We start from the raw sequence: 11826 nt of genomic DNA, 5'->3' as shown, positions 1-11826 counted from the left end.
GTCTGTTCTTGTAGTTGTTTACACCGGAAGTCATAGGCACGACTACTTCCTTGGCAACCTAGCGACTCCTTGGCAACCACCGGAGTTAACGGGCAATAATAATGGCGAAGAAAATCGGTGCCGGAAAATCACTTTGGCAACAAGTGTGTGAAGGTAAAATGGTGATATTTAACTTCCTTAAGCTTCCGTGAAGTGAAAACTGTGAAAGAATAAAGTGTGTTTAATGTGTTTTATTTGGAGAGTGTGAAGCTGAGCGGCCCAGTCCTCCCAGTGCTGTGGGGACAGACAGCAGCTCAGTGAACACACAGCTCTCCCAGTACAGTCCCAGTACATACTCCCCAGTCTTCAACAGGCTCGCCACAGCCGAGGTCAGCCCATCATTCAGCTTTATGCATCCCTGGGTCTGATTAGTTTCATGCCATTCCCTCCTGAAACTATCATCACTGGTTTCTTCAGGTGTTTGAGGATGAGGATCTTCTGAGAGAATCTGACCCTCTTCTTTGCCTCCCTGCTCTCCCTGGCTGCTCTGGGTCAAGAAAACCTCATGCTTCAACTCGGAGTCCAAAACTACATGGATGTAAGATGAATGCAGGATGCCACTGGACCATCCTGGGCCATACGTGTTGTTTAAATGGATGTTTGTGTTCCTGTCAGCTCCTGTCGCACGTTTTTTGGAGAGGAGAGTGTTTCCGGTGTTGTTACCCGGACTGGAGGCTTTGCTGCAAGAAGCCCAGAAACAAGGCTGTTTCCAGGTCTGAATTTCTGCTGATAAACATTTTACTAATAAACAAACTAGAGGCAGCCGATGTTTTTAAAATGACCACAGATTTGTTTCAAACCTGAAATTAAAGCATTTAAACTCTGATACCTCATTAAGTTCAGTTGGAAATATTGAAATTCTTAGTTCGTCACATTTTATTTCACAGCCGTAGTTATTAGTTGCAATACACTGCTTTATACATATAGTATATGAAGTAATTTAAATTCACCTTGACCAACTACGGCAGTAAATAAACACACTGCTGCATCGGTGATGATAATCCAACATTATAATGGACCATACAGTACATTTGAGCACATCATCTTGTTTTATGTTGCAGAGGCCAAAAACAGTATTTAACCCATGTGACTTCCTGACTGAGTGGCTCTACAAGTAAGAGACAGCCCCCCCCCTCTCTCTCTCTTCACATGTAGTGTAGTGTTCACCTCACCTCGCACCATCAATTCCCTCAAATGTTACATTTTTAAGTGCTGTGTGCTAGAAAATTGTGTTTGTGCATCACGCTGCTTCCTTTCTCTTTCTGTCAGCCACGACCCCCGCAGGCGAGAACAGGCGCAAGTGAACTTCCATGACATCCCTTTTGTCAAAGACTGGCTCAGCATGCAGTGAGTGTCACACACACACACACACACACACACACACACACTGCAGCTGTTAAGTGCAAATTCACATCCTTCTCTGGCCTTTTGGAGTTTCACAGCCACCAGTTTGCTGCGTCTAAAGTGTAAAATGAAAAAGAATCACAAGGAAATGAACTCCAAAGTTACAAAAACTAGATTTGAGATATGACACAGATACAGGCAGAATTGTGGGGAAGCACCCTGATGTTTTATATCACTGATTTTTTATTTTTTGCTTTTTTTTTTGTCAGTCCCAGGCCTCCCATCCCCCTGTTTCTACTGCTGAGCGAGGATCAGGCTGCTCTGCTCATCCAGGCTTTCTGGAGAGGATACAAGGTACATCAGATGTATGACTAGAAGCAAAACTTTCTGTCAAAAAGTAAAGGATCTGGACAAGGACTGCACAGAGACAGGGCTGGTAGAAAATACCGGTCCAACACAGGCCCGAAACGCCTTTAAAAATATGGTAAAAGGAACTCTTAAATCTAAGAGCATCAGGGAAATTCCAAAATTAATAGCATGGAAGAAAAGATTACCACTTGACATATTCATAAATAACTTCAGCTGGGCTGACCCACTCTAATCACCACTTTGCCATCCGAACATTTCATATTGATTTAGTGTTCCGCACACACCACAGTGAGTGAGTGAGTGTGTGAGTGTGTGTGTGTGTGTGTGTGTGTGTGTGTGTGTGTGTGTGTGTGTGTGTGTGTGTGTGTGTGTGTGTGTGTGTGTGTGTGTGTGTGTGTTATCCTAACAAACAATAGCAGACCTCCTGCGTGTGCGTTGGCCCACGGTGCAGTCTTGTGTTGTATAATCCCATTCCGGTGAAAAGCTCCTCTTCCACAGGGACCGCAATATCATTCTGCAGTTTTATTATGTCATCATTGATGCTGGGATTTAATTCCTCCCCGTGTGGGCGTTGTGGTCTAAAGTACTTTGTGCTGCGATATAAATAGACATCAACAGACACCACCAGAGGCACACAACAGCGATTTTTCCACAAAATCAACCCGCCCTTGTACGCTGTGGGGATGGAAGCAGGCGCCGTGTTTTTGCTTGCCTCGACAGAAGCACTAATTTCCTTTCGTGCTCATGAGAGGAATTAAGTGTTGTTATGTGAACCTCCATTCTTTTAACAATCTGACCATTTTTGCATGTAGTTGAATTAGTGGGCACGAAAAGGATGCATGTTTGGGCTACTTGTGCACCAGCAGGGGGCAACACTTCTTTTATTATTGTAACAACAACAACAACAAAATGTTCCTGGTCCATGCTCACATGGGGGGCAGCAGTGAGCTGGCTGCCTGTCACTCCTCATGTTGTTTACTCTAAACTAAGAGAGGTTCAGCGGGGCCACCGATGGCACTGCAGCCCAGCATACTAAAGGATTTAGAGGAAGGGACTCGCAGCCAGAAACAGACCCCCAGTGACAGGATGGGTGGATGTTGTGCGATGTTAGGAACATTTTTTAAACGGATGGAGGGCTAGATAATAAAGGGGAGGAGAGAGGCAAGACGATGTTGCAGAACGGCTTTGGATTAGGAAGGGAAATGCAGCTTTTGCAACATCCGCAGCGGCTAAGAATAGGGAGCGAGATGGAGCCTCTGAGAAGCACATGGGAGGCTGTGAATGCAGCACAGTCAGGGTCTGAAGTTGGGGGTTTGCGTTTTAAGATCATGACTTATTCAGGGTACACAGGATGGAGATATTTTCGGCAGGCACGGAGGCCTGACGTGTGGACGGCCGAGCAGAGAGGTGGAGAAGCACCGATGCATTGTAAAACTGTATGAGCTGCTTGGTGTGAAACACAGTGTGTGTGTGTGTGTGTGTGTGTGTGTGTGTGTGTGTGTGTGTGTGTGTGTGTGTGTGTGTGTGTGTGTGTGTGTGTGTGTGTGTGTGTGTGTGTGTCCATCTGCACCTTTCAAAAAGCACCTGATCATTCAGTATTATCATATCACAGTTCCCAGATTTAATATCACAAAGAACAATATCAGTTAATGTGCTCGAGGGTTTGTAATAGGAGTATAATGACAGGATTATGGGATCTGCTGTAGAAAACACTACAAACCATTTGACTCAGTGATGGCAATGTGTTTTCCATGTGTTTCTTCAAAAAAAACTACTGACTTTATGCGAATTTGTACGCCATTATTTTCATCAATACACTCTCGCTCTTCCCCCCCTCAACCCTTACACTCTCTTGCTGTTATATAACCTGCCTGACGCAGCGCTGACTGCAGAGGGTGCGTGTGCGAGTGTGGGGTCTGTAAGAACGGGGGGCCGGGAAGCACGGAAAGGAGTCATTTTGTAGCTTGGAAATTGAATCCCTCCATTATTAATCCCTCTCATCAAAAACAGACTGAGGGGGGGGGAAGAAGAGCAGCGGTAGCCGCACTAACTCACCTCTGTGACCCAGACACGCTTGGTTCTCTAGCGTACAGCTATGAAGAGCTCCTGGGTCTAAACATATTACATAATCTTCTTTATGCTGCGTGGCTTCACTAATCCATTCATCCGCGTCTCTACTGTACACATATATACACGCACACACATACACACACACACACTGTGCACTAAGACTTCTCAGGCTCGCTCACGTCCGGTCAGCTGAGTTGGAGTAATGTATCCACTGTGTAATAAATAGGCATTACAATGAGGCTGTCAGTGTGACGTGTTTGTGGTCGGGTAGAGAAGCAGGCTTTTATCGTCATCATTTCCATTGATCGGTTAAGCGTGGACACGCTGCGGTTTGGCCTTTTCCCTGGCCACAGCGCTGCCCTGTGCAGCGCAGCCAGCATGTCTACGCGTGACTCAGGTCACCGGAAAGTGGACGCTTTGTTTCTGAGAGTTACAATGCCCTGAAAGCGACAAGTCACGGGGTTATTTTATTATCATTTGGTAAGTGATTTTGAATCACTCGACATTTGTTACAGTCCCGACACGTCATAGGAAAGTCATTGTCTGAAAGTAGGACATTGTGAGAACTGAGTGTATTCCACATGACATAAACTAATAGAGCTGTTTGAAAGACTCTCTCTCTCTCACACACAATCACACTCAGAGAGCCGTGGAGTCAACAGCAGAACTAGGTCTGCGATTCCAGCTGAATGATCCGAGGGCAGTGATAGATTAATGTGTTGAATTGTTAGGTCAGTTGCGGGCCACTTGCAGTGACCCTCATGCAGAAAATACATCACAGGCACTCAGGAAGACCAGGAGCTGGTGGTTCTGCTTTGAGGGGCTGTAGAGCCATGAAAGCCATATCGGGTAGTCCAGTAACATCCACTATCATTTAGTTATATAGAGAGTATTTTAGGTCCGGGTGTTCTTACAAAGGACGGCGGGGCCACCACTCACTGTGACTACAAAGGCATGACTGAAATCACAGGTTGCTCAGCTGGTTCAACCGCGATGGAAGCATCGGCCAACAAGAACATGACGGATGTGTGCGGGGACGGGCTGTGTCTTTATGCAGCCTGTCAGCGTGGCCGGTGATGTGACTGCAGCCGCTTCCTCCGAACAGAAGCCATTGTGCTGCCGCAGAGAGTGTGAGACCGTGAAGAGGAGCTCGGTCTCACAGGCGGCTTTGCACACACAAAAAAGGGGGGAATGCAGCTTGAAAGGCTGTGCAGCGGGATTGAAGTGTGTGTGTGTGTGTGTGTGTGTGTGTGTGTGTGTGTGTGTGTGTGTGTGTGTGTGTGTGTGTGTGTGTGTGTGTGTGTGTGTGTGTGTGTGTGTGTGTGTGAGAGAAAGGGGGTGTAGTGTGCACAGTTTGTGTCACCATGTGGTTGTTGGCGTTTTTTGTGAGCTTGGCTCTTTGTCCCCCTACTGCTATCACACGCAAAACTGGCAGCCTCCCATAGAATAGAAAGCACGTAAACTCAAAAAGTCTGATTTCCAAGAAACGAGACGTGCTACTCCCGTCGTCCTGCAGTACAGCCGACGGCAACCGAAGAAGAACTGGAGGTGCAACGTTTCTGCAGGACGCCAATGGAAAGTGACAGAGTAGAAATGGCCACACAGACACAAACGGACACACACACACAAGCGAACACGACAGACTCCAAACCCCCACCCCTCCTGAACCCTCACCCCTCATTTCCATTTCTATGGCTTGCTCCCATCAGCAGAGAGGCTGCTGCAGAACTGTGACACCCGGTGAATAAACTATCGGAGCCTGCTAGCCTTACCCATTCCTCAAACCATCGCCGAGCTTATATAACAGACCCACTTTCATGCCCACTGCTAATAGCAGCACTATTGTCGCCTTTCAAGCAGACGAGCGGAGAGGGAGGAGTAAGGAGAAAGCGAGAGAGGAGAGGTGGGAGAGAATACAGAATAGAGAGGAGGAAGATGAAATATTGCTGCGCCGGCGTTGGTATGAGAGATGGTGAGTGTGAGGAGAGGGAGAAGGGAGGGAAGGAGGGAATGGAAGGAGAAGGAGGCTGAGTTAGTGGGGGAGTTGTAGTCGTAGGATGATAATAAGAGAAAAGAAAATGAGCTCTTTGGGGACATTTTCTATTCATCTAAAACAGCACGTCGGTTAGTTAGTCCCTCAGGAAAGCCAGCAACACAAACACACACAACAACTGCAGGGGTTTCCTTCCAAGAACAAAAGCACGACTCATAGCCAAGACTGGACAGAGAGAGAGGAATCACAGCTTACGGACATGAATCTGCAGCACCATGTGACCCATTTACCCACCTGTGTGGACGCAGATGCACAAACGCATGCAGCTGTGCATCTTAGCACGCTTCATTAACAACAACAGTGATGGTTTCTTCTCTGCAGGGTCCTTTCAGACATTGTTCCCACAATGCAGCTTCAATAAATACAGTAGAGTGTATCATTATCTCAGGCCTTTACATAACACACTCTTAACTATGTCATTCAAAGATGTAGCTTCAAAGTTTAAACCTGCAAAACATCACTAACCACATGTTGAAATGATTTTAAAACATAATTACGAAGCTTTCTTAGACACATGCAGCACATTTAAAAGAAATTAACAAGGTGCTTTACAAGGGAAAATCCAGATGTGTGTGTGTGTGTGTGTGTGTGTGTGTGTGTGTGTGTGTGTGTGTGTGTGTGTGTGTGTGTGTGTGTGTGTGTGTGTGTGTGCGTTATAGATCAGGGCACGCCCAGATGTGCAGGAGCTGCGCCAGTGGCAGAAAGAACTGAGAGAGAACCGTGACATTGGCAAAACTATCGAGCAGTTCTGGGCCCAACAAGAGAGCCGTGGTGAGAGCACAACACACGCACACACACACACGCACACACACACACACACACACACACACACACACACACACACACACACACACACACTGAATGCCAGGCCTCCAGCTCGCTGGCAACACAATACCATTGATCTTGATTTTTCTCATGTGGCTGACAACAGCTGCTGACAGGCAGGCAGCATGCCAACACACGTTAGTATTACACAAACGGGCTACCGTGCATATCTAGCAACCCATACAGTAGCACACCAATATACACCTATGTCATCCGGTGCACGGTAGTTTCACGCGCATGCACATATATATATATATATATATATAAGCTGCAGAGATACAGCAGTCATCCCAACAAGGCGTTGAAGTTAAGAAGCAGAGAGTGGCGACACGGAGAGAGAGATCGAGGGCAGAGACCGAGAAAGTGAGCGAGTCGGAGAAACGAGAGAGAATATTGGAAGCGAAGGAGAGAAGGAAAAATGTCTGCAGGGCTCAGAGTGTGTTTGAGTGACAGAGATGGAGCAGAAGATGGAGACGTAGGATGCATGTGAAGAAAGGCATGAGATACAGAGCGAAGAGGGAGGGAGGTCAGGGGCGTAACTACCCAGTGTCAGAGGGTATGCAGCAACAATGTTGGCCAAATTCAACTCAACATTAAAGGAGTGGAGAAATGATTTAGAAACGCACAACAGCAGCTTAATATAGAAAATACCCCAAAAATAATACAGAGATGATGATAGAGAAGTGATAGTGTGTGTGTTTGTGTGTGTGTGTGCGTGTGTGTGTGTGTGTGTATGTGAAGTGTGTACACATGAAAGGCAGAGCAGAGCAGCTGAGAATGCAGGCCAATGCCCAGTATGACTGATTGGCATTCAAGCTCAATGAGAATGAAACCTTGACCTCGAACACGCACTGATACACACTACACAAGCAAGTAGGGTTACCAGAGGGTATGTGAAGAGACAGGCAAAATAAAGAAGCAAATTATGACTGAAGTATCTCAACTATGGGATGTATTGTGATTAAATAGTTCTCTCTGACGCCACCATCAGGTTTGAGCGATGAAAAAATTTCTGTCATATCCCGTCAGCTTCAACCAAGTAGCAAAAGTTAGCATGGGAGAATGCTAAACTAAAGGGATGAACATGGTCAACATTTAAACATCCGCATATTAGCATTGCCATTTTGGGGCATGTTAAGCTAGCTATCATTAGCATTTAGCACAAAGTAAAGTATCGCAGAGGCTCCATCCATCCAAAAGCGACGAGCACACCACGACGACGAGCACACCATCCCACTACAGCCGGGCGTCGTAGCATCTCTGTTTTTTTGTGGCACCATGAACAATGACGCCACCGTAAACACAGGTTTCTTCCACGCAGACACATTCCACACAACAAAGGCGCTCGCTGCAGCTGCGGCGGGTTTCCGACGAACATTCTTCCACGGCCGTGCTTGCGCTGCTGCTAGCTGCTGCTCCTGACTGCTGCACCACTCCTGCTGACCTGACAATTTAGCAGGGGGGGCCTGTGTGTGTGTGTGTGTGTGTGTGTGTGTGTGTGTGTGTGTGTGTGTGTGTGTGTGTGTGTGTGTGTGTGTGTGTGTGTGTGTGTGTGTGTGTGTGTGTGTGTGTGTGTGTGTGTGTGTGTGTGTGTGTGTAGATCCGGCCCAGATTGTCCTGAATGGAAGCCATTTTCTGAGCTCTTTAACAGAATCTGGGATTGGAGGAGACAGAGAGAGAACCAGAGATAGAGTGAGATAGAGATACAGTGAGGGGGAGAGGTTGGTGCTGAGGTTGCAGTTTGTTCCCTGGTTTTGTTGTTCTGTTGTTGTTGTTTTGGATGCAACGAAGCAAGCACTGACCCCTCAGCACTGACACATTAATGACCCGTGTTTGTGATGGAGGCTGTGGTAGAGAGAGTGGAGTAGAGTGAGGGATGAGAAATTATTTAGGGAAGCCCCCCTCCCTACTGTATACACCCTTTAAGTCGATCCAGCGACAGCTGCACCCGTCCCATTTGACCCAAGGGGACCAGCGTTCAAGGCCTTCTTCTGCCATTTCACGTTTCACAGGCTGAGATCAGAGTCAGTCGGGGAGGGAAACAAAAGGGGAGCGAGGGAAGTAACCCATTGAGCAGACACTTGATGATACTTCAAGGTCAAGAGGTCAGGGCTCGTTGGGCAGGTGCAGCTCTTGGCAGCTCATGAATCACCAAATGGCTGCCCTTGACTGTAGCCTGACATGTGTAAAGATGGAGTTATCTAACTGGGAAAAACACCTTTCTTCCTGATGGTATTGATAGCAATACATTCAAATGGCACTTTATTAAATGTATGTATGAGAAATGTATTTTTAGATGATATAAAGTGTACTTAACAGCTGCGTCGGTGGAGATGTTGATGCTACAGATGGTTCTGATGCACTTCAAGCACAACACTTAAAACCACAGTTACCGTCATTAGCTTGTAAATAAAGCAATACGACTTCCCCTCCCATCATTTACAATCTGTCTGTGACACTCGTCGTGATATAAATGGCCAAATAATCTATTCATCACAGCTTCACATCCGTTTTGTCAAAGCCATTGCTTTTTACTGGCAGATAGCAAAAGGCCGCCACAGTAGCCTCACAGCTGTCACAGTGTCAGAACGTGTCAGTAACCGAATCATCGGTGTTAAACAGGTTTCAAACCCAGGCCTTTTAAACATTGTTTTCTATATAATTATGATGGGAATAGCCTAACTTTTATTTTTCAGAAACAGATAATTTCATGCCTTCAATGCAGTTCCGAGTGCAGCAGAATGTAAAGATTCTCAAAGACAAAGCTCATTGTTGAGGTGATGACGTTCACTGACATTCATCGCGTTCTGCTTGCAGCAGCCGTGAACCTTGTCATATTAAGGATACCGGGTATTTTTGTCTGTTTCCAGTGGGCTCCGCCATGACAGATCTTCCAGGAAGCCCCCAGCCTGGCGACTCAGATGTTTCCATCCAGGTGGTTTCGCCCACCCCCCAGAGCACCGTGGTCCACACCCCCACCCCCCAGATGACCCCTGAGGGTGTTGAGTGGCTGACCCCCAGCCTGCACAGCATGGAAAACACACCATCCCTCACCGATTTCCTGGCCGTATCCGTTCATGGTGACACATCCCTGAACGCGGCGTCTCCGTCGTCACTGGGAACTGACGGTGCTGTTAACTGAAATCATTACCTCGGCGAACACGCTTCTTTCGGGTGTTTAAAGGCTATTAAACTCTGTTCAGTTGACCAAAATGATCAGACAAACCATTAAAACGCCTGTAACCAACTGGATATGGCCAGGCAGGGATTTATGGTCCGAGATTCCTGTCTAATTAGTTGATTGCTTTTATTGCCGTTTTGATGGATCGCTTCCCTTCACGAGTCCTCACCCGACAAACGACGCCATATAGTATGGTTCACGCATTACTACTGTCAGGCGTAAGGCCTCCTGTAACGGGCTCCATATTTCCTGACAGCGCCTCGAGCTGATTGCTCACTGGAAGATCACCAAATTGTATTTCCTTGCCTTGTCATTTCCTTTTTCCATAGCAAATACATATCACTCCACAAGAGAGGTTAGAGAGGTCAAGCCAGGAATGGAGGGCAGAGTGAAAGATGAGTCTGTGTGGAGAGGAACGCTTTCTATCCTGTTTATACGGAAAGGAAATCACCCTGTCAGAGTTGGGGGGGAAAAAATAATTTATTACATATTCTACTTGGATCGTACTGTTTTATAAGTGATAATACCAACATCCTAATACACAGAGGTTAGATATTATACACTCTCCTGATGACCCCATCGACTTCAGCTGCCATTTGTTTTCTCCCGTCATCTTGAATGTCACATATCTGTCGTGGAAATGAATGAAATTTGATTAAAAAAAAAACATATTCAGGATAAAAAGTCTGCATGCTGCTCAACTGCAGCTCTTTACCCTCTTTCATGCCAACTTGAAAGTGCATTATCGCTGTCGTCTCCTGTGTCAATGAACTGAGTGAAGAGAGTGCACTGCTGGCATATTTCCATTACCATACCTGAGAGGATACTCCTGGTTTCCCCTCCAGAGTCTCTGCAGAGTGGCGAGGCGGCGGTCTTGTGATGGACGGCATTCCTGACCACCCCAGTCACTGATGCACACCCGCCTCGCGGTGCAAGCATGAGAGGGAGGGTCATGTATCTCCCTTTGCAGGTATATGGATGCCTGGGAGACAGCTGGGTGAGCTAATAAAATGGCCCATTTCATTCTGGGGACACATGATAGTGCAGCCAACTCCAAAGAGTCTGGCAGCACCGGGGCCCGATTGAAACCGGATCACACGGATGCAGAAGGAAGCGGGCACCAGGCTGTCAGAGCAAAGCCAGAACACGACTGCTTTTGGGTGTGATTCCAGGCTAAATATGACCGTTTATACACTCATAAGTTACATGAACTGTTAGATGTAAATGGAAACCTTTTTAGCAAACAGTTTATACATCTAGCAGTTTGTGTTCACTCTCTTATAGTTCCGTTTTTGGCCTCGACCAACTCCTGAGGGAAATGTCAATTCACTTTTGGATTTAACCCAATAAATAACCTATAGAAATGTACACAAACATACAACCAAATTAACATCCCTTATCAAACGTGTATATATCACTATCTGTGTGGGGAGAAAAAACACATCAAATTGAAAGTTAACTACAAACATGACACTTTATTGAACTTATTTATTTCCTGATTCAGTTACAGAAACAAGAGAGTTAACTGTATTTTTTTTATTATTATTATTATTATCATTATTTTTCTAATCAGGGGAATCAAGTTCTATACATAGGCATGCTGCGTCACTGCACAGTCACAGCTGTGAAAACCAATACCACCCCTGTCAGCTGCCCCGCTGGAACAGTCTGAAGGCAAGACGAATCAGAGGGACAGGCAAGGACATGTCAAACCCGGGGAGGATGGGTGTTCAGTGGGCTGCCCAGGGATGACAAACTTAACATATAGAAGTTTTGTGCAAATTTCACCACAGTCTATTTGATTTTAAACACAGAGACAGTCAGAAGGTTCTCTTTCCCCCTCCTCAAGTCTGCAAACTAACAGAGGAAGTTATTCTTAGGTCCAGTGATGATGGCATGTTGATCCTTTTTTTGGAGGAATCGTACTATTTTGGACCGTTTTCCC

General features: G+C 46.3%; 2 protein-coding genes across 2 annotated transcripts in view; one reads left to right on the top strand and one right to left on the bottom strand.

Annotated features, from left to right (window-relative positions):
• Positions 1-11826, bottom strand: part of proza (protein Z, vitamin K-dependent plasma glycoprotein a) — a 72215-nt gene that overhangs the window by 31493 nt on the left and 28896 nt on the right. The gene's annotated exons all lie outside the window — the stretch shown is intronic.
• On the top strand, positions 58-11226 carry iqck (IQ motif containing K). Its single transcript, XM_084037458.1, has 9 exons — positions 58-153; positions 241-368; positions 457-577; positions 655-752; positions 1101-1153; positions 1309-1386; positions 1653-1737; positions 6535-6646; positions 9571-11226. The coding sequence occupies exons 1-9, from the start codon at positions 102-104 to the stop codon at positions 9840-9842; spliced, it is 999 nt and encodes a 332-aa protein (XP_083893584.1). The 5' UTR covers positions 58-101; the 3' UTR covers positions 9843-11226.

The sequence above is a fragment of the Eutrigla gurnardus genome (assembly GCF_963514095.1).
Source record: "Eutrigla gurnardus genome assembly, chromosome: 20".
In the NCBI taxonomy this organism is placed as follows: domain Eukaryota; kingdom Metazoa; phylum Chordata; class Actinopteri; order Perciformes; family Triglidae; genus Eutrigla; species Eutrigla gurnardus.
This window is presented reverse-complemented; position numbering and strand designations above follow the sequence as displayed.

What these genes read in the sequence shown, in the direction of transcription:
- iqck (XM_084037458.1), top strand. Translation starts at nt 102, where the DNA reads ATGGCGAAGAAAATCGGTGCCGGAAAATCACTTTGGCAACAAGTGTGT. An exon ending in AGAAACAAGGCTGTTTCCAG is followed by an intron (nt 753 to 1,100) that starts GTCTGAATTTCT and finishes TTTATGTTGCAG; the next exon opens with AGGCCAAAAACAGTATTTAA. An exon ending in GGCCCAACAAGAGAGCCGTG is followed by an intron (nt 6,647 to 9,570) that starts GTGAGAGCACAA and finishes GTCTGTTTCCAG; the next exon opens with TGGGCTCCGCCATGACAGAT.